Source organism: Dryobates pubescens, chromosome 18 (genome assembly GCF_014839835.1).
Source record: "Dryobates pubescens isolate bDryPub1 chromosome 18, bDryPub1.pri, whole genome shotgun sequence".
NCBI lineage: Eukaryota > Metazoa > Chordata > Aves > Piciformes > Picidae > Dryobates > Dryobates pubescens.
Window position 1 is genome coordinate 7,507,951 of NC_071629.1, and position 24,188 is coordinate 7,532,138.

The window sequence follows — 24,188 nt, forward strand, 5'->3', positions numbered from 1 at the left end:
ATACATACTGACTGAGCCCACTACATCTCTCTTGATTTTGCTAGCTAAGACTCAGCATTTGTACTGGGGAAAAAGACCTGAGGAAAAGAGCAAGCAGAAAATGGGGGAAGGGAAAAGAGAATCTTGCATCTTTTCTCTTTTTCAGTTTTTTTTTTTCCCCTGCCTGTTTGCCCTGCATTTAGTGTGGGGTTATGAAAAAGAAAGGCTGCCTGCTCTAGAGCACCACAGTGGTGGGCAGCCTGTCTCACCTCAAGGCAATAAAGAAGTTACAAAAAAAGGTCTACACATTATGAAAAAGAAATGCATAAACCTTTCTTGTCACCAATTCTGTACACAGTTTTCAGAACAAGGGATAGTTTCCTTTTTTGTCCCTTGTAAATGTGATCGCTTGTAACCTACTGAAACCTCTGCGGGTCCCTTGAGGGCTGCCCCAGAGCCTCAAGGGCTGGCATTCAACATGCCAGGCAAAGCAGTGCAGGCTCCAAATGGCACAAGAGGAACGGTTGAGGACGCCGGTGCACACAGAGGCAGTCCCTATGCCCTAGAATGATGAAAACAAGTCGTTAGTATGCACCACACAGCACTGAATGCTGAGCCCACTGCTAATGAGTGCTATGCAGAGGGTTCAGGTCATGGTGCTGCTAAATTTTGTGCACTTGCTACACCTGTGAAACACACTAACACAGCCCAGCTCACACTGCCATCCCAGTGCAGCATTGTGTAACTGATGGGCTGGGGCAGGTGTTGCTGAGCCATCAGTGAGGGGGCTGCCTCTTGATGTCAAGTGGTTTGTTAGGATTGGAAAGTGCTGCGTAAGTAAAGCTCTTATGGAGCTGGTAGGTCTCTGCAGCACCTGCTCAGCTGCTGGGGTCACAGCAGGGTGCATTGCCTTAGTACTGGTTCATAGTTGTTCATAACTGTTCCCAGAAGTGCCTGTACACTGTGGTACATAACCATGGGGGTCAAACAGGAGGCATTAGAGGTCCTGGGCTCATCTGTGATCTTGCTGGGACCACGGCAATGTGGTACACTAGCTGTGAGGGAAGATTATGATAGTCTGCTGCCATAGATGGCTGCCATGGATGGATTCAGCTCTTTAGGAAGGTTAGGCCAGGACAACAAGGTTTGGAGAGCTGCCCTTCATGTAAGAGAGAAACTGGGGAGCATGGAGCTGTGCTTTGGGACATATGACAAGCCAGCTGACAGCTTATGGGTCAGGATCAGGAGGCAGCCCAAGATGGGTGACACTGACTCTCTGCTACAGGCCACCTGATCAGACAGGAGTAGATGAGGCAAAAAAATAAAGAAACCTCATGCCCACAGGCCATCAAGGGTCAGAGCACTGAAGATACACCAAGTACTGCTAATGAAGCAGTGGAACACACACACACCACAAAACGCTCCTGGTAGATCCAGCTTCTTCCTTACAAGGAAGCATTTTGCTGTTTTTCAGAAGATGGTGTGCACTACATGTACAGCACAGATATCCTCAGGAGTCTTCAAAAAGGTTTCTTTGTTGTCTTGCATCCTGCCAGGATATTCCATAGCAGAAAGTAAGCTTCTGGCTTCTCTGGCCTTATCCTGCTGATCACAGTTTGATGCCCTGAATGTGCAACACACAGGATGCACTGGCTGCAAATTCTGGGAAAACATTTCTTTTCACATGAGCGAAACAGAGGTTGTATGCATAGGAAATGTGTGTGCATACACCTGCTTTAAATAAAGCTTCACCACCTTTCCAATTTAGACTGCACTCTTTGTCAAAAGTCTCCACTTACCACAGATCCCAAAGCGTCCAAGAAAGGGGATTGGAAAAACTTTGCTGACTACTGTAAAAGGAAAAAATTCTGTAACTCAGGCATTTCAGCCTACATGATTCATATGTTCTCTCCCTTACTGAGTGAAGGAGACCTTCAGGACAAAGATAAGTGGTACTCAGCTGCAAGACAATAAATTTTCACTGGTGATGAAAGACAAAACTGAAGCTTAATGGGGACAAGTAGTATTCCCAACACTATGTTTCCCCATTTCTACCTCAGTTTCAGGAATTTCTCTGATTTCGTTAGAGCCAGAGTTCTCTATATCACAGAAGATGGCAGGTAGAGTACAGAAACAGTCTTTACAGGCTGTTATGGTGATGTGCTAATTCCCTTGGGATCTCTGAAAAGATCACACAGCAATCAGAAAGTCTTGTGGTATGTTCTAAGAGTGTGGGACCATTTCTAGAGAAGTTGAGGGAGGAATTTTAATATAATGGGAATATCTAGCAAGGATGCAATTTAGCTGCAGGAGTCTTCCCTCCTCTGCTCCTTATAGCCTATAACTTCAAACAGAAATTAGGATCCTTAATTTTCTTTAAACTTTTGCAAATTGATCATATTCAGTGAGTGCCTCGGGATCTCACATTACTATGTTCTTATGCACACCTACATAGTATCAATGCTTTGCTTGTTCCGTATTCCAGTAACTTAATTACAAGATGAATTCTCTCATGCTGCATGTCATCTTCACTGAGATAACTTTTGATCTCAGACATTAACTGATCAGCACTAAGGCAGAGACAGTCTATCCAATTAGCAGGTGGCAGTCTCAGAAGCTCAGGACACAGAACCTCTGTTACTCTGCCTTCCAGGAGCTTTGACCTCAACAAACACTTGATGAACCTAGCCATGGTATTTAGACTGCCTTCCTCAGCTCAGTTGCTTGGATGGCATTTTGCCTCTTAGCAAAGTAATATACTACTTTCAGGAGATGTCATAAAAGGATGGGTTTAGATTCATAACTTGCTAAGATCTGTTAAAATAGCTTTCTTCTGACACTGAGCAATTACATAAAGCATCTTGACTTTTTTTGTATGAAAGTGACTCACTATAAGATTCCCTTGTATGGAATCCAAACAACTCTTTTTCCAACATCAGCAGAAAAACAAGTATCTATTTCAAAGGAGATTGGGGGTTTTTTTGTGCTCTTTGGAGGCTGTTCTGATACAAATGACATCAAGGAATCTCTATTTCACTCAATAGTTATGCATGGGGAAGCATCTTATTCTATGTTTTCCCATGCCCCTCAGAGCACGGACTACCTGAGCCACAGTTAAGGTTCCTGAGCACTGCACCAGTATCAGCTGTAGAACTGCATTAGATGTCAACTAAGCTGTGAAATTTGTTTTGCTGGCAGTTTCAAAGCCACAGGGGGAATCTGTGAGTCAGCTTCCATTAAAAGCCACTAGTTAATTATGAACACCCCTACATCCTTGCTTTGTACCTCCGGTAAATCTTTTTGTATCTGTTTGTGTCAGCTGATGCCTGTTTGCTTTGACATGGCAGAACCCTACCATAGCTATCCAAACAAGAATGCCAAGATTTGAGAGTGCACTGTAAATTTGGTTGAAATCAGTAACTTTCCAGGTGTTCCTGGATGCCTAAGGATGTATCAATGAGGCTATGTTTAAGAACTTGTAGACAACATGAGGTGTGAAGTGTAAAAGTATGAAGGAAACAATGCACTAGAACTACAGAGTTTTGCAAAACTACCCTGTTTGCAAATTGTAGCTGCTTGACATTCAACTCTAAGGATCCAAAGCCAGGCTGGTAACATCATGATATAAGGGACCAAGTCGTACACACTCGGAGGAGCGTTTTAGTCTGCCACTCTGACACACCAAATCTGCACTTGCAAAACACAGGCTAGAATGGAAAAAGTTAAACTCCCAGCTCTAATAGTGGTCAAGGTAATTTCTGAAGCTAAGGTTCATGGACTGTATGACTGCATTCATTCAGCATCTCAAGCTGGTCATTAGCTCTGAAACATACAGATGAACATTTAAACAGGCCACTAGAACATCACAAAAAATGCAAGGACCTCTGCTTTTACACTAGCTTCTGCTCACTTGTCTCTGCCTTGTTGATGATCACTACATCAGAGCTTCAAGTTACAGAAGAGATACAATCCTGTGACTGCCCTGTTGTCATATGCTGGTAGATCTTCAATCTACTCCAATAAATAAAGCAAAGTGCAGCATGTAGTAGCTCATTAAGCCAGGGAGATACCAGCTCACCTCAGCGTCACACCATACAATTAGTTTCAGCACTGTTTTACACATACGTGGCTTCCAGTTCCAGAATTTGATTATTTCTGATAACCCCAGGATCTCCAAACTGGCTCTTAAAATGAAGTTCACTCTATTTTTCTTTTGCATTACCACAGCAGTCCCTTATCTGTACCTCTTCCAGTCTGACTACTTTTTTTGGTAACATTATTGATCAGAAGTGCAACCTGTCGGTCTCTGCTCACTCCCGCTCTTGCAGGCATTTTACTTTCAGTACAACAGATCGAAAACCTAGAACTGACATGAGAAGAAAGAGATCACAGAAACAGAAAAAAAAGGATTGAAGAAAATCCTGCAATCAGTCCAATGGGAACATTGCTCTCTCATAACTGAAGTGTTTTGTACAGCAACAGTAGAGGCCACAGAGAACTGCTTTTATCTAACACGGAGCAAGAAACTTCATTAGAACAAGAAAAGCCACAACCGCTGAAATTACAGTGTCTTTCTTGAACTTGCTGAAGCCACCTCATGCCTGGATTATTGCTGGATTATTCTGTTTAGAGAACTGAATACACAATACCCTTTAAAGGGATGTGGGGGAATGAGCTGGAAGTGAATTCCACACAAGGAAACTTGGAATGGGCAGGAGTGCTGTGAATGCAGCTTTCATCTCCAAAATCAGTTCAACTAAAATTGAGTAAAAGAATGATGTCTCCCTCCTACATTCCATTCGTCATGTATACTGACATGAGGGTAAGCATGAAAAATAGCTCCATTTTCAGTCAAGCAAAAAATTAAATAAGTTGGGGGAAATATGCAAATGAAGTTATAGGATTAATTACAGCCAACAGTTTTCTACTGCCTCAAACCGTGCATGGTCTCCTATGATGGGACTGGCTCTGATGACAGTGTTAGACACACTTTGAGAGCCTTCTCTGGGGATGCATGTTTTCATGCATCCAAAGGTAACCTTCCAATTAGAGTTGAAGATAATTTACATTTCTGAATCAACAGGAGGGTCCACAGCAGGTATGTAGTGGCAGCCCATAAAATTCTTGGTTGCTGAAACTGCTACCCCTGCCAAAGAATTGGTGAATGTTCATGACCTAAACTGTTCCTTCCTTTATTTTCCAAACACAATGCAGCCGACTGAAAACCAAATTCTCATTTAGCTCCTAAGCAGTGAATAATGTTAGCGCTCATAAAAATAAATAAAGATTAACTGCATGATTCATATTAATATATGGGAAGACCTGATGCATAAATTTTAACATAATGTACCAGCACTGTGTTCATTTTTGTTTAAAACAAAAATTAGCAGAATCTGTCTATCAAAAAGGTTTTTAATAAACTCCAAAGCACATGGTATTCTTCCTATAAAGGGAAAAGTTTATATGAATATGCCAACAGAGATGAAGGTAATTTTAAAAGGCTCTTAAAAGTAGGGAAAAGATAGGGAAAATCAGTTAATTCTCCTTTTCAGGATCTAATTAACCTTAAAAACTGTGAGTCCCCAGCCTTTCCCATGCATTTCAATCCAAAGGAGAATGTCCCTTGCTACAAGCTACAGGTCTGATTTAATGAAGTTTTGATGTACGATAAAGACAGAAGAGTCAGTCTGTGGTACTCTCTCTTCACACTGAAAGGTTTCCAGCTCCAAAGGCAAATGGACTTAGCTCAGTCATCCCAATTAAAGTGTCAGCTGCTATTCAGCATAAGCAAAGACAGCACAAAGAATACAAAAGAATCAGCCATTACAGCAGAGTTACAAAGGCAGCACAGAAACTGATGTTGGCTAGAGAGAACGAAGGAAAAGATGTTTAAACAAACAGATGTACAGAAATAAATGTATGTATTTACACGTATATAGCTCACACACATATATCACAACAAAATTATATTGAAAAAAGGAAGAATACCCCTTTACTCTCTTTAGGTAATGACCCTGACCTCTTGAATCTTTTGTATGAAAGTAAGCACAACTACAGTTGAAGCTGCAGCATCTGGCTGTTGAATAAATATCTTCTTACTGCAAGTAAAAAGTGTTAAAAATAAATACATTTTCAAAGACCATTTTTTCCATGGGTGCTTATAACAACTCATCTAGTATGCACAACACACATAAACCCTGATCTTACATTGATGTCAGCCTGCTGTAAGCTCATTCCTCTAGAGGAATTTCTGTGCTGAGATCAGAATCCAGCCTGGTACTGACCGGGGCATACCCTGCAGTGGTGCCAGGCACAGACCTCTTACTGACATCTCTGGACTTTTTGCATCAGTGGCAGGGGCAGTCCATTAAATTCAGGTCAAGTCACCTGAAATGTTGCAGCTTCCTTGTTTCCAAAATGCTTACCAGTTACTATATTTTTATCAGAAAGAATGAGAGACGGAGACAGTTCCTTGCCAAAGGTTATCTCCAGGTTCATACTGTGTATCCTTACACTGACACATCCAATGAAATGCTAATGCCATCTGTTTTGAGCAGATTGCCCTGGGACCAGTTTTGTGGGGCCAGCATAAATCAAGCAGGCTGCTGCAATATGGAGGACAAGATGGTCTGGCACCACAGCTCTTTGTGGTCAGCCTTCAAATAGTCATGAAATGATCCTTCAAAGTTCAGTTTTCAACTGCTACTATTTTCAAGAACAAAAGAGACACAGGCAATCAGAGTCTGCTCAGCATGAACAAAGCTTATCCAGAGCAGCAGGCGCTTCCCCAAAGTCCTCTATGTTGGCTTGAAATACCCCAGAGAAGGGTGAAGGACATTCTGTTCCTCTCTGCCTCCATGAAGAGCAGCAGTACTGGTGCTAGGGCCCACTGAATGAACCATCCACAGAGGGATGTTCACAGTCACATAGAAAGAGCTTCAACCACTTCTGCCTACGCATGTGGATCACAATTATGGGAGAGGGATGCAGTGTAATGCTGTGACCTCCCCGTAGTGTGGGTGAAGATCATTTCTGACTCCTACTTGAGAGGAAATTCACTCCCCCAAACTAACACAAGGCATTGCTAAAGTCAAAGTCCTTCCCTCAAAAATCCACCTCAATTTCCTATAGAACAGCTGGCACAGGTTTACAGTACATGGGACCAAACTGATATATAGTCCATGCTCTTCTACCCTGCACGGAATGTACTTTGCATCCTTTCAACCCTTTGTAAAGCCAGATAACCCAAGCTAACAACAGCAGGATGAGACCTTGGAGCATAATTATTTTATAGCTTCTATTTATTGTTTCAAATATCAAAATTTATGACAATCACTAAAGTAAACTGATTAAACCCTAAGCATAAACACACTATGATAAAGAAGTTGTTTTGCTGTCATCCCGAGGAAGAATCTGTTTGCAGAGCACATGGCAATATCAAAGAGCGCTCTATTGATTAAACTTTGAAAATAAAATTGCACCACTTATCATATGCTGTTTGCAAAAATGCCAATCATTATAATACTCACATAAGCATACTGTGTCTTTCCCCTGAACTTGTTAAATCTATTACTGAGGCTCTATCCTGAGCTGCCTACATGTGGAAAAAAATATCTTTTAGATAACACATTAACATTTATAACCAGTATTTAAAGCTGTGCACGGTGCCATCTCAAAAGATAAGGGTCTTGTCAGCATTTCCAGCACAAGTTTCATTTCGGGAGATGGAGGGAGGGAGTGGCAAGACTGTATTTCCAGGTATTTTAAATGACTCCAGCAAGAAGCTTGACATACAAGTTGTCAGTCTAATGGTAGTAATTCAGAGACAGGAGCATCTTTCACCTGTACACTCAGTTTAAAAAAATAGCAAAGTTCTCAGTACATCACTGTAAACTACCCAGCAACTGCTATCATTCTCTTATGCAGGCAGCATCCCACACAATTATAACTCTAGATCTAAAAATTCATATTACAAAAACTTTTAAGGTATAGAGTAAAAAATTAGATGAACACTTTCTCACTGATATACTTTCATTCCACAGAAGAAAGAAAGAGATAAGCAAAACAATAGCTAACAATACAATAATGAGATCTGGGTCCATGACTCATGTTATCAGATGTTCCTGCAGTATCAAAATATTAATAATACTGACTACAAAAGTTACTGACAAAAAAAGTGGTAAAAAATGGCCACTACAATATTTTTAACATTTGTAAAATTTGTAGGTGAGATGCATGTGCCTTTGAGATCAGTTTTGCTACAGGTACAGCTTAAGTTGTGATTTTCAAAATGAGATGTGTTAGCTACGGATGTTGAAGTGTTCTGTAAAAAGAAAAGATATTTGTATTAGTAAAAAAAATACTATCAGAAGTAAACAAGCAATTGTCATAAGGAAAGAAACCTTCAGAAATCCACAATAGCTCTAAATGACAACCCTGCAATGCTTGTATTTGAGAGCAGGACCACTGACCAGTTCATAGTCAGATAGATATAAAGGAATTATTTCATCCCCATGTCATTCCACACGCATCAGTGTCATCAGCTACAAATAATAAAGTCAAACACTTCAATCTGCATAAACAACAGCAAGATTTCTAGTTAGAAAGCTCAAATTCTAACCAGTATGGTGGTTGCAAAGCAAAAGTACTCTGGAGCAAATATGTGTGCAGATGACTGGTTTTGAATCACAGAATCATTTCAGTTGGTAAAGACCTTTAAGATCATTGAGTCCAACCATTAATCTAACACCATCATGACCATTATAACATGTCCTGAAGTACCATGTCTACACATTTTTTTTAACACCTCCAGAGATGGTGACTCCATCACTTCCTTGAACAACCTGTTCCAAAGCTCAATCAAAACTGCCCTCAGTATTCCAAGCACACCAGAGCTGATTATCAAAGCCATCTGAGCTGTCCTCTTCGCCTACAAGCTTCACATGTGTCTCAGTCATGAAGTGGACAGCAAATGCTCCTGTTGTGCAAAGGATTTTATCACTTTACAGGAAATAGACTTAAAAGGGGTGAAAAAATAATAATATGCCACATAAAGGATGTGCAATTACTAATTAATTATATATTTTGTAATGGAAAGAAATGTCACGGGTTTAATGGAATACACACGCATACTTTAGAATGAAGACAAATGTTCACTGCCTCTTGCCAGAGCTGTTCCATTCCACCTAATTGAATCTAATAGACTAGAAAAACACCACACAAGAAACAAGATGCCCTATGTGTGGCAGTTAGGACACATATCTATCAACTATTCCACACATTCAGGTGGTCCCTGGGCATTTAGGATAGAAGTAACATGACCGAGTATCTTCAGCATCCTGGACCACAAGGACTACAACGTGAAGCAGAAGTGTTATTGGAACTTCTTCCCTTCCTGTTGTCTTGACACTTAGTGAACCATGTTTGGTGCATCCCTGCTTTGCTTCAGAAGCCGCCTCTCAAGCAAGCAGTGGATTTAAAAATGCCCAGGCAAACAAGTTCAAGCTCAGGAAAACTATGACATGAAAAATTATGATAGTACTTATAATCATGTGATATCTTAATTTGATCATTGTCAATAGGGGAGGAGATTCTGAGTATGGCTATTTTCTACCTGAGCACCTAAATAGTACCATGAAACGTTTTATTAGTTACTCAACATTTGTGCATGTTTGTGTGTTACTCCCCAGAGTAGAAGTCAGCTGCAATCTTGGCCTCACAAAGTCAAAGGAAGATTTGTCAGAGGATGAAGTCTAGCTCAGGATTTTATGTATGTTTGGACTGTGCTTCGTGCAATAACAACTCAGGGAACTACTTCAGATGCCAAATAAATTTTAAGGTTTCCCTGGAGTTTGGAATTCTGTATTCCAAGTGATTCTCCCCAATGTATTAATGCAACCATCGTTCTCATAAGTTCTAACTGTCTCATCAATTTCTTCTCATGCCACTTTGAGTTACACATCACGCTTCAAAGTCCTTATTTGCAACTAACTCTCCTCCACAAAGAGAAATACTATAGAGTATTTTTCAGGTAAATGACTACTGCTCAGCGACAATAAAACTTCTGGCTACAGTGATGTGGAAAAGATTACAAGAAAGCAGGGAATATTTTTATTTAGTTAAAAAAAAAAAAAAGTCCTGAATTCTTGGAGATTTAATTTTATTTATCTTTGGAAGAAGATAGCAGAAACTATTTATTCCTACAAGCTACAACATCCAGGTTTTGGGGTTTGGTTTTCTGTTTTGAGCTTTTTTTTCCCCCATTCTGACTTATACCCCTTTTTCAGAGACAAATTACTTGCTTTTTCACTGTAATTTCTTCTTTTCTATCAACTCAAGATGTCTCCTTGGTCTGCACCGTGTTGAGCGAGTAGCCATAAACTAGCTTCACCTCTGATACTAGAAACGACCATCTCAGTCGTACAGCCTCTTTACAACTCCATAACTTTTATCAGTGAAGTAGTCACATAGAGTGGAAACAAGACCTTGAAACATTCCTGCAAATAATGGTGTCTCATCTGAAGTGAAAACATTTTCAAACTATAGGGCTACTCCAATCCTTTACTTGATATTGAAGGAGCATGCAAACAACAAGAATACTTAAGAACACAACCCTTTCCCTGCTTCTGATAGGCATTTGGGTGAGCAGCCAAAATACACATTTTCAGTTTTGAGCCAAACTCTGAGGTGGATTTTTAGGATAGGATAGGATAGGATAGGATAGGATAGGATAGGATAGGATAGGATAGGATAGGATAGGATAGGATAGGATAGGATAAACCAGGTTGGAAGAGACCTTCAAGATCATCGCGTCCAACCCATCAACCAATCCAACCCACCTAAACAACTAACCCATGGCACCAAGCACCCCATCAAGTTTCCTCCTGAACACCTCCAATGATGGTGACTCCACCACCTCACCAGGCAGCCCATTCCAATGGGCAATTACTCTCTCTGTATAGAACTTCTTCCTGACATCCAGCCTAACCCCCCCCCGGCGCAGCCTGAGACTGTGTCCTCTTGTTCTGGTACTGGCTGCCTGAGAGAAGAGACCAACATCCACCTGTCTACAACCTCCCTTCAGGTAGTTGTAGACAGCAATAAGGTCACCCCTGAGACTCCTCTTCTCCAGGCTAAACAACCCCAGCTCCCTCAGCCTCTCCTCACAGGGCTTGTGTTCCAAACCCCTCACCATCTTTGTTGCCCTTCTCTGGACTCGTTCCAGCAAGTCAACATCCTTCCTAAACTGAGGGGCCCAGAACTGGACACAGTACTTGAGGTGCGGCCTAACCAGTGCAGTGTACAGGGGCAGAATGACCTCCCTGCTCCTGCTGGCCACACTGTTCCTGATGCAGGCCAGGATGCCATTCTGACAGATAAGAGTGGATGAATGCGGTGGGTTGACCTTGACTGGACACCCGTGGCCCACCAAGATGCTCTCTCACTCCTCTCCTCAGCAAGATGGGGGAAAGGGAGAAAATAAGATAGAAAAACCTTGGGGGGCAAAATAAAGGCCATTTAATAAAGTGAAAGCAAAGGCTGGGGCAATTCTGTTACTTACTTCCACTGAAGAAATGAGAAATTAAAAATCTCTAATATCCACCACTTCTCATCAAATCTAGTTCAAAACATGTGTGAAGAGAGGCGACCTTGACCGACAACCAGACATATCCATATACGTGCACATACCTAAAGCATGATTACATTTCTGTTAGAAATCGGGTGAAAAACACAGAAGTCAATTGCCCAAATTGTTCTCCAGTACTGTTCACAAGCATCTCATGAAATGATCTTAAAGCAAAAAAGTTTTGGGAACATGGAGAGTCTGAAAAAATACTGTTGTTGGTTTTTGTTTTGGTTCGGGTGTTTTGTACTCATCTCATTTGTTTCTGAAGCAAACCCAGAAATATGTGACCTCTGCATAATGACAAGTCAATGACACGGCTCTCATTCTGAATGTGGAATATGAAATGCTCACTGTGAACTGCTCAGAAATAATCCTCAGGCCATGATTATTCATAGAAATTATTTGGTGAGTAATTTCAATTAAATAAATTCAAGGAATCAAGAGAAAGAGACTAAACTAACAGAATGCATTATTTATGATGAATAATTCACTTGGAGGAACTTTCCCACTCACACTATTGCAGAAGGCCAACTCAAGGCATAGGGCACCAGAGTCCCACTTAAGCCCTGTTTTGAGGTCTTAATTGGGGGCTTTCATGATGAATCACTCTGAGCTGGCCATCTGCCCAGGACTGAATTTCACCCATTGCTCCTGCTCCTCACATATTGCTAGATATGTCATTAGCACAGTGGGATATGGATTCTTTCAACTTTACTGCCACAAAAATAATGATATGGAGACATTTCATTATGTTATTTTTGCTACTAATAAATAAAGGGAAGAAACCTCTCCTATCACCCCACCAGATTTTCAACAGCGAACATTCATCATACGCATGCATCAACTGCATTATGCAAATGTAAACCCCATTACTAAGACATGTGCATTCAGTAAAGCAAGAAGAGCTGATAATTTTAACAAGACTTCCTGAATTGCTAAAAACATTGTGTGCACTTTGGCTTGTATGACAGCACATTTCTAGCTAAAAAAATTCACAGTATGTAACACACAGATTATGACTCTGAGGAAATCTGAAAAATTGCACTTATAAGGGGTAGTGGTAAATACTGCTGCAGACATCACCCAATTACTGCAACATTCACCCATTGAAAATGAAAGGGCCGATAAATCCATTGCTGTTCTAAGGATGAAGAAAACCATTTATTTTGTTCTTGATGCTCAGCAATGTCATCACAGAATATCTATCACCGGCAAGATTCACCACACTGTTTCTGTCAGAGGAAAAGACCCATTGACATGATGAAACAAAGCACTTTCAAAAATATTTAACCCACTCAATAAGACCTAAGTGCATGCTTTTAAGTTAAATATTTTTTTTTTTCAAAATCTGATCCAAACCCCACTAAAATCAGTAAAAGTCCTTCCACTGACACCAAAGGGCTTTGGATCAGACATACTACTTTGCTGAACAGGATGAACAGATCCATAAATTTCAACTGTCTTACAGTACTTTGCTGGCTCCTATGCTAAAAGATATGTGTGCACAAGGAGAGGAAAGTCTTGGGTTTATATGCAAGAGAGAAATAATTTAAAAAAAAAAAGGCTACAGCTAAAATAAAGTGGAGTCTTGATTGCATAGTAGTAAGTCCATCAGTATTGCCAATGCACGGGCTATCTGTGATGCTACCTGACAGACAACTTCTCTATCCCATTTCCTGCTGAAATCAATATTACTGGTATTAAAACTCACAAAAATAACTTGTTTTTGAAAACAGTTAGGATTCCAGATTAATGACACAAAACATCACACCAGAAACTGAAAGTTTTACTGCTGCATTTTGCACTACCGGTGTAAAATTATGTTATCCTGTTACAAAACAGATTATCCCAGACACACCGAAACAAATCATGGTAAAGTCTCCCTGCAAAAGAATGTGTTGTAATTAGATAATGGGTCTCAAAAATGTCTTTGCAGGAAGCACCAACTGAGGTAAGAATTACAAAGCATGTTGATTTTAAGCCATAGTTCATTAAATGCTTATATTTATGCATTAGGTAGTCAGGAGGTGTTGGTAAACAATATTCCGAAGTAGCCCATGGCTCTCCATATGCTTGAGTGGTTGGGGGAAATTGAGCTAAAAGCTGCACCTGGAATCCAATGAAATTCACTACAGGTAATAGCAAAGGCAGACAGCTACTGACTGCCAGCAATAAGCAACTCAGTAGCTGCCACACACTCAGAAGCCACCATCACTCAGAAGTGGCTCTAACACAGATTGGCACATCTACCAGCTCTCTTTCCATGGAGACAAACATCTCTCTCTGCCTCTCTTGGGCATGCATTGCACCAGTTTGCTGTTGCTGGGCAGCACGGGTGAGCAGTGATGGATGCCAGGGCCATGGAGGGCAGAGCCTGCCAGCTCCTTCCTCTCTGTCTTTCATGCTCACTCTCCTTCACCCATCCCTTGCCTGTCCCTTGCCCACAGAAAGCAGTCTCCTCTTTCACCCTCTCTAGTGCTGCTGGGTGCGATAAAACCCTGGATTGCAAGTAACAATCATTTTGCATGCTGCACACTTCTAAATCTGGAAACTGTTTATTTCTTTAATAATTACTTTTAAGTGAGGCACAAAAATATCCCACACAGTACAGGAAAGATTCCAGAAATGTACATACTCATGGAGGGAGAATCTCTCCAGCTACAAATAAACACACATACACATGGGCGCACAGAGAAATATCCCTTTGGAAACCAAGAATGTAGAGTACTTATTGAATACTAATGACCATCAACTTACAGCCCTAAAAGCTGACACAGAGCAGGCACTTCATACAATCATAGAATCAATAAGGTTTGAAAAGACCTCAAAGATCATCAAGTCCAACCTATCACCCAACATCTTATGACTAACTAAACCATGGCTTCAAGTGCCATGCCCCATACTTTTTTGAACACCTCCAGGGATGGCGACTCCACCACCTCCCTGAGCAGCACATTCCAATGGTCAATAACTCTTTCTGTGAAGAACTTTCTCCACACCTCCAGCCTAAACTTCCCCTGGCACAGCTTGAGACTGTGTCCTCTTGTTCTGGTGCTGGTTGTCCAGGAGAGGAGACCAACCCCCACCTGGCTACAACCTCCTTTCAGGAAGCTGTAGAGAGCAATAAGGTCTCCCCTGAGCCTCCTCTTCTCCAGGCTGAACAATCCCAGGTCCCTCAGCCTCTCCTCATAGGGCTTGTGCTCGAGGCCTCTCCCCAGCCTCGCTGCCCTTCTCTGGACACATTCAAGAATCTCAATGTCCTTCTTAAATTGAGGGGCCCAGAACTGGACACAGTACTCAAGGTGTAGCCTAACCAGTGCTGAGTACAGGGGCACAATGTCTTCCCTGCTCCTGCATTTCTGATGCAGGCCAGCATGCCATTGGCCCTCTTGGCCAGTGCAGTTGGCCAAGAGTTATTACTCAGCTTTGGATCAGAAGATAAAGAACAAACAAGATCACTAAATACCCAAATTTTAAATTTCTCATTGTTTCTCCACATCAGTCATCATGCTTTGGTCACAAAAATCAGTACTAGTATCTATTTGTACTACTTGAGTAGTAGTACATGCCATCAGCATCCAGGCTACCTTGATAGTTTCTGACCTTCAGTAAAACTTAAATCCCACCCCTATCTATTTCATAGATACCTTTATTTCATATTGTGTTGCATTCTTTTCTTTCTTCCATGAGACTTGGTGGACATGTTTGTTCCTTCTTCATTTATGTACAGAGAAAGAGAAACAGGTAAACTGACAGGTAAAGATGAGTAAGTAGCATTTATCATCTGTCTACAGGCACAATGTGGAGAAAGAAATTGTCTTCACATTTCCAGACTTACTCTGCTCCTTGATATTTACTCTCACAGACGGACAGCAGCGTGATGTGCACTAAGCAGGAAGGGTAATGATCTGTGCCAAATTTTATGTGCTTATGCTTCATGCTGTGGTCTGGATTTTTGTTTTCTTGCCAGAAAATAGATGAAGTGGTGGCTTTAGGACCATGCAGAAGCCAAGAGATTCTTTGGTGTATGTACCAGCACAGGACTAACAAAGAGTATTTGAAGCTGGTTAGGGCTGGTATCAGGCAAGTATCTGGTTCATGATTGCTCTGCAGCAATCTGGGGTGTTCCCATTGGAAAGAGGTATGTGATAATTAAGGGCTCTTAAGCCAGCAGATGAGCATAGTACAAGAATAAAAAATTCAAACTGAAGGTAGCCAGATGCAGTTGCAAAGAAAATACAGTCTTTAACTTATGGGAGATGAAAGGCATTGGAACAATTTACCAAAAGTTATGGCAAATTTTCACGATAGGCAATTGTTAAACTGTGCCTGGATAAGTTATTGTTTTTTCAGGGTTTTTTTCTTTTTCCTAGAAGTATGATCTAGTTTAAGCAGGAATTAATTCCAATTTAGCTGATGGCCTGAGTTATGCAAGATCCAAATGCCACAATGGTTCCATGAAGCTTTATAAATATGAAGCTCTAAGTTTATGCATCTATGCTCAGTCTTCATAACTGTGCTCCAAAAAGAAAGATGAGGAAACACAGCAGTGTATTTGGAGGAAAAGAAACCTTCACAACACTTACAAATCAAGCATAACACCGAGTTTTCCCAAGCCCTCATAGGCTGGTGTATCAACCTGCCTCCTGGCCTGCCATTTCTGGAGGCTCCCAGGTAGTCGCAGCCTGAAAATGTTCCCACGTTCAGCATGAAAAATAAAAAGACAGTGAAACAAGAGGGGGAGGGGGGAGGGGAAGCTGTTCATTTATACTTTGTGTTTTTAATTGAAGTGATTATAAAACACTTCAGGCATGCTGAGAAATCATGACTTTGTACCTAAATAAAAAGCTGTAGCTTTTTTTTTGCCTTTTTTTTTTTTTTTAGTAAAATAATCCCTGCTCCTCCTCCTCCAACAGTGGTTATTATATGCATGCATTTGCAGTGTAATAGAATCAGTATCATCTCAGTGTCTTATTACTGTTGCAATCCCCTAACATGCTGTTCCTTCCATCCCACATGAATCTGGTAATTACTGCTGAGGCATGCCATGAGTACGCTTTCCTTTCCAAGGCAGCATCAGCAGTTACCACAAACACATTTCCTACGTACTACCAAACACAGGCAAGTGGGACGGCGCATGTTGCCCCATGAGTCAATTCCAGGACGTCATTCTTGCTCACTGGAAAGCTGCACAGCACTGAAACTCACAGACGTGAAACAAATGTGTTCTCTGAGATGAGAGCAAAATGCATTGGACTTCTGCCTTCAGCTTTCCCTGCATGTTGGAGGGAGCCCTGTGATTGCTAGCAACACTGAAGGGCTGCTCAGGTGAGACATGCTGAAGGTAGGCTACAGGAATATGTGTGTGCTTCCATGCATGTGTCAGTGTGGGCAGGCATGTGCATGAAAAAACTCCCTTCAGAAAAACAGAACATACAATCGACATGGGTATAAACTTATCTCTTTAGGCTCATGTCCCCAGTTTGTGTTAGAAAGATCTAAAAATAAGATTTGCTATGTTCTGTAACTAGTTTGTTCCTCAAACATGATATTCCAATGTTTAAATCAGAAAACAAGCAGAAAAATAATTATCTGGCTCCTGATATACCGGGTATAGTCTCAGATCTGCTACATGCACCTTTCCTGACCTTAGCAACTTTTTGCTCCTGAATTCAGCTGGATAAAGAAATGGAGCAGCTCTGAGTGCACTTCAGAATCAAAGTCTTGTTTAAACTCACACAGCAGCAGACCAAAAGCATGCTCCAATGTGGGATGCTCCTGCTTTTCCCACAACCTCTCCAAATTTTAGATAGGGAAATTGCAGCTGCTCCAATCCCGAATGTAAATTCCAGCACTATTCCTGCCCAGCAGCACCACAAAGGCATCTGCTGGTCGTTGCAGGATGCCACCTTTTCTGATCTCAAGCACCTCCTAAGAACACACAATGCAGTTCTGTGGCTCCTAAAATGTGGGCTCTGATACGTCATGGCTAAAGAATAACACAAGATGACAGTACTACTTTTGCGAAGTTTGGCACTCTTTTGGCAGCAACCTGCCACATTCTAAAGAATAAATGAAGTGCATATAGTTCCCTATAAAGGCCTGTTAATAGTGAACCCTGCCATATTAGCAGGGTTTAAAAATTAATTGTAAAGTGTCTTTCTTTTTAATTTTCTCCCCCCTCAGTGTGAACCCGAAGATTCACTTTCCAGATAGAGATCAAGAGCAGCCCCATAGTGCTTAAGTGAAGTCACAGTAAGTCACATTCAACATCTTGCTCTTTTTTTCAAGGCAGCCAAACACTGTATCAGTAACATTGGTGTTTGGCAGCGGGATTGGTTCAGACAGTGTGAACGGGCACGTTAGATGTGATGTTAGCTGCTCAGAACTTGGATGAGTCTTCCAGAGCGTGTAGGGATCCAGGCACACGGCTGCCGTTACCTGTCAGCCCACTTTGATGGAAGGTGTTGAACTCCCCTAAAGGTGGAGAAAACGCCAACTCTCTGGACAGAGCTCGGCACAGCAATTTGGGGAAGGGAGGTGCTGCAGCCGGAATGGCGGGTGGATGCTGGTACCAGATCCGGGTTTTGCGGCACCCCTGCTCCGAGAGCCAGATTGTGCGTGTGCGGTGTGTGCGGGGTGTGCGGTGCGTGCGCGCTCGCCGGCTGGCTTGTTCAGAAGCTGCTTGACTTGCTCCCGATTTTGAGGGCATAGGTTTAGGGACTCGGGGTCAAAAATTCTCCGGACTCAGGTAAATCCGCTCATTACCTTATTTCAGTTCCCGGATCCGAGTCCCCGAGCTGTCCTGGGCGCGGCTGCAGGTGCTATCAGAGCGCTCCAGGGATGTGCAACCGAGCTGGGAAGGCAGCCGGCTGCGAGCTCCAGTGGGGCGTGCGGGAACGTGTTGGGGGGGGGGAAACTGGGGGGAGGGGGGGAGGCTGGGACAAACGAGTGTCCCCGTCCCCCCCCGCCCCCGGCGTGACGTCAGCGCGGCTTCGTGCGGGGCAAGCGGCAAAACCGCCGCGCACAGCCGCGCCCCGCGCACAGCCGCCCGCGCTCCCGCAGCGGCGCCGCCGCCGCTTCTCGCCCCCCGCCCGGCCCAACTTCCCGCCGAGCCGCGGCCGGGACGGGACGGACGGGACGGCGGCGCCTGGCTGGGCTATTCCTGAGGCGTGAGGCGGGCGATGCCTCTCGCCGCTGGGCGCCTGGCTCCCGGGGCCAAGCGGCGGCGGCACTCGGCAGAGGCCCCTGCCCCTGCTGCCCCCTCGGGCGCCCCGAGAGCAGGTACGAGCAGCGCGGAGGGAGGCGCGGGGAGCGCGGGCAGGAGGCGGCGTGCTGCCGGGAGGGGTACAGAGAGGGCTTGCGATCAGTTATTCTCACCACCCCCCGTTTAAAATGTTGTCAGTGACCGGGAGTCAGGCAACTGGCAGCGGGGCTGCCCCGGTCCGGGCAGAACCGCGGCCAGAGGGGACGGAGCCGTTCCGCTGGCGGCCGCCGAGACGGGGGCGGCTGCTGCGGCGGGCGGAGGAGTCGGGCTGGGAGAGGGAGCAGCGCTGGGGACACCGGCTTTCGGAGACTCCCCGACGGGGCTTCCCCCACAGCTGCCCCGCAGGCGATTTCCGAGAGGAAAAGAAGGGATGGAGAAGGCATTTTAGAGTTTTGCAAGTTGCTGCCTTGCCGCCCGTCCCCCCCCACCCCCTCTTCCCGAAACCTATTTTGCCTTCCTCTTGCAGCCTCTACTCGTAGCCGTTTTCACTGGGGATTTCTTCTTTCTCTCCTCACCTGTCTCAAAAGGTTTGACTGTAGGTACCAGAGCGGGGATCGACGGCGCATAAAGATGCTGAAGGGTGTTTGGTTGCTCAGTTTGTTAACAGTGGCTGGGATCTCACAGACAGAGAGTCGCAAACCTGCCAAAGACATTTGCAGCAAGAGCCGGTGCCCTTGTGAGGAGAAGGAGAACGTGCTGAACATTAATTGTGAAAACAAAGGATTTACAACCGTCAGCCTCCTCCTGCCACCTCCGTCCAAAATATACCAGCTGTTTCTCAACGGGAACGCTCTGACTCGCCTGTTCCCCAATGAGTTTGTCAACTACTCCAATGCTGTGACCCTCCACTTGGGCAACAACGATATGCAGGAGATCCGTACAGGAGCCTTCAGTGGACTCCGCACACTCAAGAGGCTTCATCTCAATAACAACAAGCTGGAAGTGCTGAAGGAGGACACGTTCCTGGGATTGGAGAGTCTGGAGTACCTGCAGGCTGATTACAATTACATCAGTGCCATTGAGGCAGGGGCCTTCAGCAAGCTAAACAAGCTTAAGGTGCTGATTCTCAATGACAACCTCCTGCTGTCCCTGCCCAGCAATGTCTTCCGCTTTGTGCTCCTCACTCATCTGGACCTACGGGGGAACCGGCTGAAGATGATGCCTTTTGCTGGTGTGCTGGAGCATATTGGTGGCATCATGGAAATCCAACTGGAGGAAAACCCTTGGAATTGCACCTGCGACTTGCTGCCATTGAAGGCCTGGCTAGACACCATCACTGTGTTTGTGGGTGAAATAGTCTGCGAAACCCCCTTCAGGCTTCATGGGAAAGATGTGACCCAGCTCACCAGGCAAGATCTCTGCCCTAGGAGAAGCTCCACTGATTCAAACCAGAGAGAAAAACACCCTGTCCTCTCAGACCCACATATCTCGAGGCTGTCACCCACAGCCAATTCTGCCATCAATCCTACCAGAGCACCCAAAGCTAGCCGTCCACCCAAAACTAGGAACCGCCCCACACCCCGTGTTGCTGTGTCAAAAGACAGGCAAATATTTGGACCTATTATGGTATACCAGACAAAGTCTCCTGTGCCCATCACATGCCCAGCTGGTTGCATCTGTACTTCACAGAACTCAGACAATGGCTTAAATGTGAACTGCCAAGAGAAAAAGATAAGTAACATCTCTGATCTCTACCCTAGGCCAACCAGTCCAAAGAAACTTTACCTTACCAGTAACTATCTGCAAGTCATTTATAGAACCGATCTCATAGAGTACAGCTCTCTGGATTTGTTACATCTAGGAAATAACAGAATTGCAGTGATACAAGAAGGTGCCTTCACAAACCTCACAAGTTTACGTAGACTTTATCTTAATGGCAACTATCTTGAGATTCTGTACCCATCTATGTTTAACGGGCTGCACAGCCTGCAGTATCTCTACCTAGAGTACAATGTCATTAAGGAGATCCTACCACGCACCTTTGATGCTCTGAGTAATCTTCATCTGTTATTTCTCAATAACAACTTGCTCAGATCCTTGCCTGATAATGTATTTGGTGGCACTTCCCTCACCAGACTCAACCTTAGAAACAACCATTTCTCACACCTGCCTGTGAGAGGAGTCTTGGACCAGCTCTCAGCTCTAATTCAGATAGACCTCCAAGAGAACCCTTGGGACTGCACATGTGACATCCTGGGGCTGAGGAACTGGATAGAGCAAGTCACTGACCAGAAAAAACAGCAGTCAAATCCCCCTGTAGTTATCAATGAAGTCATATGTGAGTCTCCCACCAAACATTCTGGAGAGCATCTGAAATTCCTAAGCAAAGAAGCCATCTGCCCAGAGAACCCCAACTTGTCAGATTCTTCTCTCCTCTCCATGAACCAGAACACAGATGCACCCCACCTTCTTGGTGTCTCGCCCAGCTCCTACCCAGAAATACACACTGAAGTTCCACTGTCTGTCTTAATTTTAGGCTTGCTGGTTGTGTTTATTCTGTCGGTCTGTTTTGGGGCAGGCCTGTTTGTCTTTGTCCTTAAGCGCCGGAAGGGGGTGCAAAGCATGCCCAGCAGCGCAAACAACTTAGATATAAGTTCATTTCAGCTCCAGTATGGGTCTTACAACTCTGAGACCCATGATAAAACTGAAGGACATGTTTATAATTACATTCCCCCTCCTGTTGGACAGATGTGCCAAAACCCAATCTACATGCAAAAAGAAGGGGATCCAGTTGCCTATTACAGGAATCTCCATGAATTTAGCTATAGCAATCTTGACCACAAAAAGGAAGACCCCACCAGTCTCGCATTTACAATCAGTGCAGCTGAATTACTGGAAAAGCAATCCTCGCCACAGGAACCAGAGCTTCTGTATCAAAATATTGCAGAAAGGGTCAAGGAACTGCCCGCCGGAGGGCTAGTTCATTATAACTTTTGCACCTTACCGAAAAGGCAGTTTGCCCCTTCATATGAATCAAGACGCCAAAACCAGGACAGGATAAATAAAACTGTTTTATATGGAACTCCCAGGAAATATTTTGCAGAACAGTCTAAACCCGAGCATCCTTTACTCCAAGGAAAGCTACAAACAGAACCAGACTACCTCGAAGTTCTGGAAAAACAAACTGCTATCAGTCAGCTGTGAGGGGGGGGAGGTGGGAGATAAAGGAACATTTTTAAATGAGCTCAGCATCACATTTGATTAAGTCAGAATTCAGTGCTGATATCATCTATTGCACTCCCTACATTTCCACTTTTTAAATTCGAAAGGGAGCGAGAGAGAAATGGAACCCTTACAGCATAGCAGGGATGTGATGTTGCTTTTGCAACGTTCCCTTTAAATTATTTCTGTCTCTCTCTCCTTTTGACCCTTCTGTAGGAATTGTCACTGCAAATGTATGTTTCTGTAATAGATCTTGCATAATTATTTTTGATTTGTAAGGAAGTGAGGAAGGAGGTCTTTGGGTTTTCTGTTGTTTTATTTCTTTTCATTTCAAAGTGGAAACTTAATGTATTATGTAGAAGATCTCCAAAGATCTTTTTTTCCTGGACTCTGACTTTCTTTTGTAAATAATAATATACAGTACTGCTGTTTCAATTACCAAGTATAGCCACTGGGCGTCACTTTTTTGTGTTAAAGTGCCTTTGCACTTTAAGTACATTATTACTTAATTGTTGCTCTTAGCTTTGATAAATTGAGCCTATTTTAATGTGTTGTATTTTTGAAATTAAAAAAAAAAAAAAGTATTGTAAAATAGATCTATGTCACATGCATTAAATCAGAAGGTTGGATTTATAGGAAAGCTGCCCTTCTTTAAATGAATCTAGTTCTAGGACATTATAGACTCAAATGTAAATTATTGGGGTACTTTTTTTCCCTCTAGGTTTGTTTGGAGTGATTCACTCAAAGCAGCTGAGAGGATTTAGCAATGGACTAAAGGTTATCAAATGCCTCAGCTGGGAGTAACAGCTCATTAATAAAAGACGTTTAACACAATGTCATAGTGAATTGAACAATTAATGTCCTTCTTAATACACTGCGTTGCAGCTCTAACACAGTAATGTTTAGTGGTTTAAGATTATTTTCATACTGAAGGGAACATTAGTCATAATATTTTATGCATTAAAGTAGGTATTTTTATACATTTCATGGTAGAGTTTATATGTGTAACTTTTTTGAACTGAAATTAACATACCCTTTTCCTGCCAGATACATTATTTCTTTTTAAATATATAAACAGGGACACCAGCAGGGGTCATCCCACACCTCATTAAATATATTAACATACAGATAAATGAACCAATGGCAGAGGTAAAATTTTAACCTGGGTCTCTGGAGCCCTCCAAGTCAAGGCAGCAGAAATCGGTATGTGCATCACACTAACTAACAATCTGAGCTACGCCAAGTTTTCAGTCTCTAAAGGAAAAGTAATATTGCAATCATTCTGATATGCTGGAGAAAACTACTATTAGGCTCATCTGAAATTTTATAAACCATTGTAAGTTAACTGAATTTATTCTCAACATTAGTTTTCTTAAGCTATCAGTGAACAAGCACAGTAAGTCATCTTTTCCGTTATCTTGGGCCTGTTTTGCTTCAAGCTTTACATCATCACCTTCAATTTACATTTCCTTCCTGGAGAATATTGAAACCATTTTTATTAACAAGTATGCAGTCAAACTTTATTAAGCCTTATTAGCTTCTAAATAATTTTTAGATGCAAACATTACTGTGTGATTTAAACAAACAGCCCTTATTTACAACAAAAACAGTTTTGTTTTGTCTATTGTAAATCCTTATGCAACTGGGATGGTGATCTGCATATAAAGTAGGCCAGGCTTTTCAATTCCTTATTAAAGCAATTGATGGAGTCTGAAAGAAGCACACTGTTTCCTTTTCATAAATAGGTTACTGCACATAATAATCCTTTATTATCATGCAGAGATTGAAGTGGCCTCTGCTGACTGATATTTAGAGCTCTACTATAGTTAATAATACAGTACCTACAACTTTGGGAAATTTTAAGCAATAGCATTTGAGCTATAAATAACTACAATCAATGTTGTTCTGCTCAGGACTTTGCCAAAAGGAAGTTGTTTTATATTTAAGAGCTAAAGAGGCTTTGCATTTATATTGCCAGATATCTGAGTCACTCAGTAAAGTGTCTTCTAATGATATATGTGACATCTGAGCACATTAATATGCTAACATATCAATTCTTTATGTTTAAAGTCCATAGAATCTATGGCTGTTCTTTAGATCAGGTTTAAAACTGGAGTGCTACAATGAACTACTGAAGGGTCAGTCTTCAAAATG

The 24,188-nt window shown here is 42.7% G+C and overlaps 1 protein-coding gene and 1 long non-coding RNA gene across 3 annotated transcripts; one reads left to right on the plus strand and one right to left on the minus strand.

Moving 5' to 3' along the window:
* Positions 1-484: 484 nt before the first annotated feature.
* LOC128898103 (uncharacterized) lies at positions 485-18,468 on the minus strand. The gene is made up of 3 exons (XR_008462707.1): positions 18,374-18,468; positions 4,105-4,345; positions 485-541 (listed from the first exon to the last, which is right to left on the minus strand). It is a non-coding gene; the product is annotated as an uncharacterized LOC128898103 (long non-coding RNA).
* On the plus strand, positions 18,125-22,612 carry SLITRK2 (SLIT and NTRK like family member 2). 2 transcript variants are annotated; one of them, XM_054169672.1, is made up of 2 exons: positions 18,125-18,356; positions 19,400-22,612. In XM_054169672.1, exon 2 carries the CDS (start codon positions 19,443-19,445, stop codon positions 22,014-22,016), a length of 2,574 nt encoding a protein of 857 aa, XP_054025647.1. In that variant the 5' UTR covers positions 18,125-18,356; positions 19,400-19,442; the 3' UTR covers positions 22,017-22,612. The 2 variants fall into 2 exon arrangements, with proteins under 2 accessions (XP_054025647.1, XP_054025646.1); XM_054169671.1 differs by lacking the exon at positions 18,125-18,356 and adding an exon at positions 18,630-18,889.
* The last annotated feature ends 1,576 nt before the right edge of the window (positions 22,613-24,188 follow it).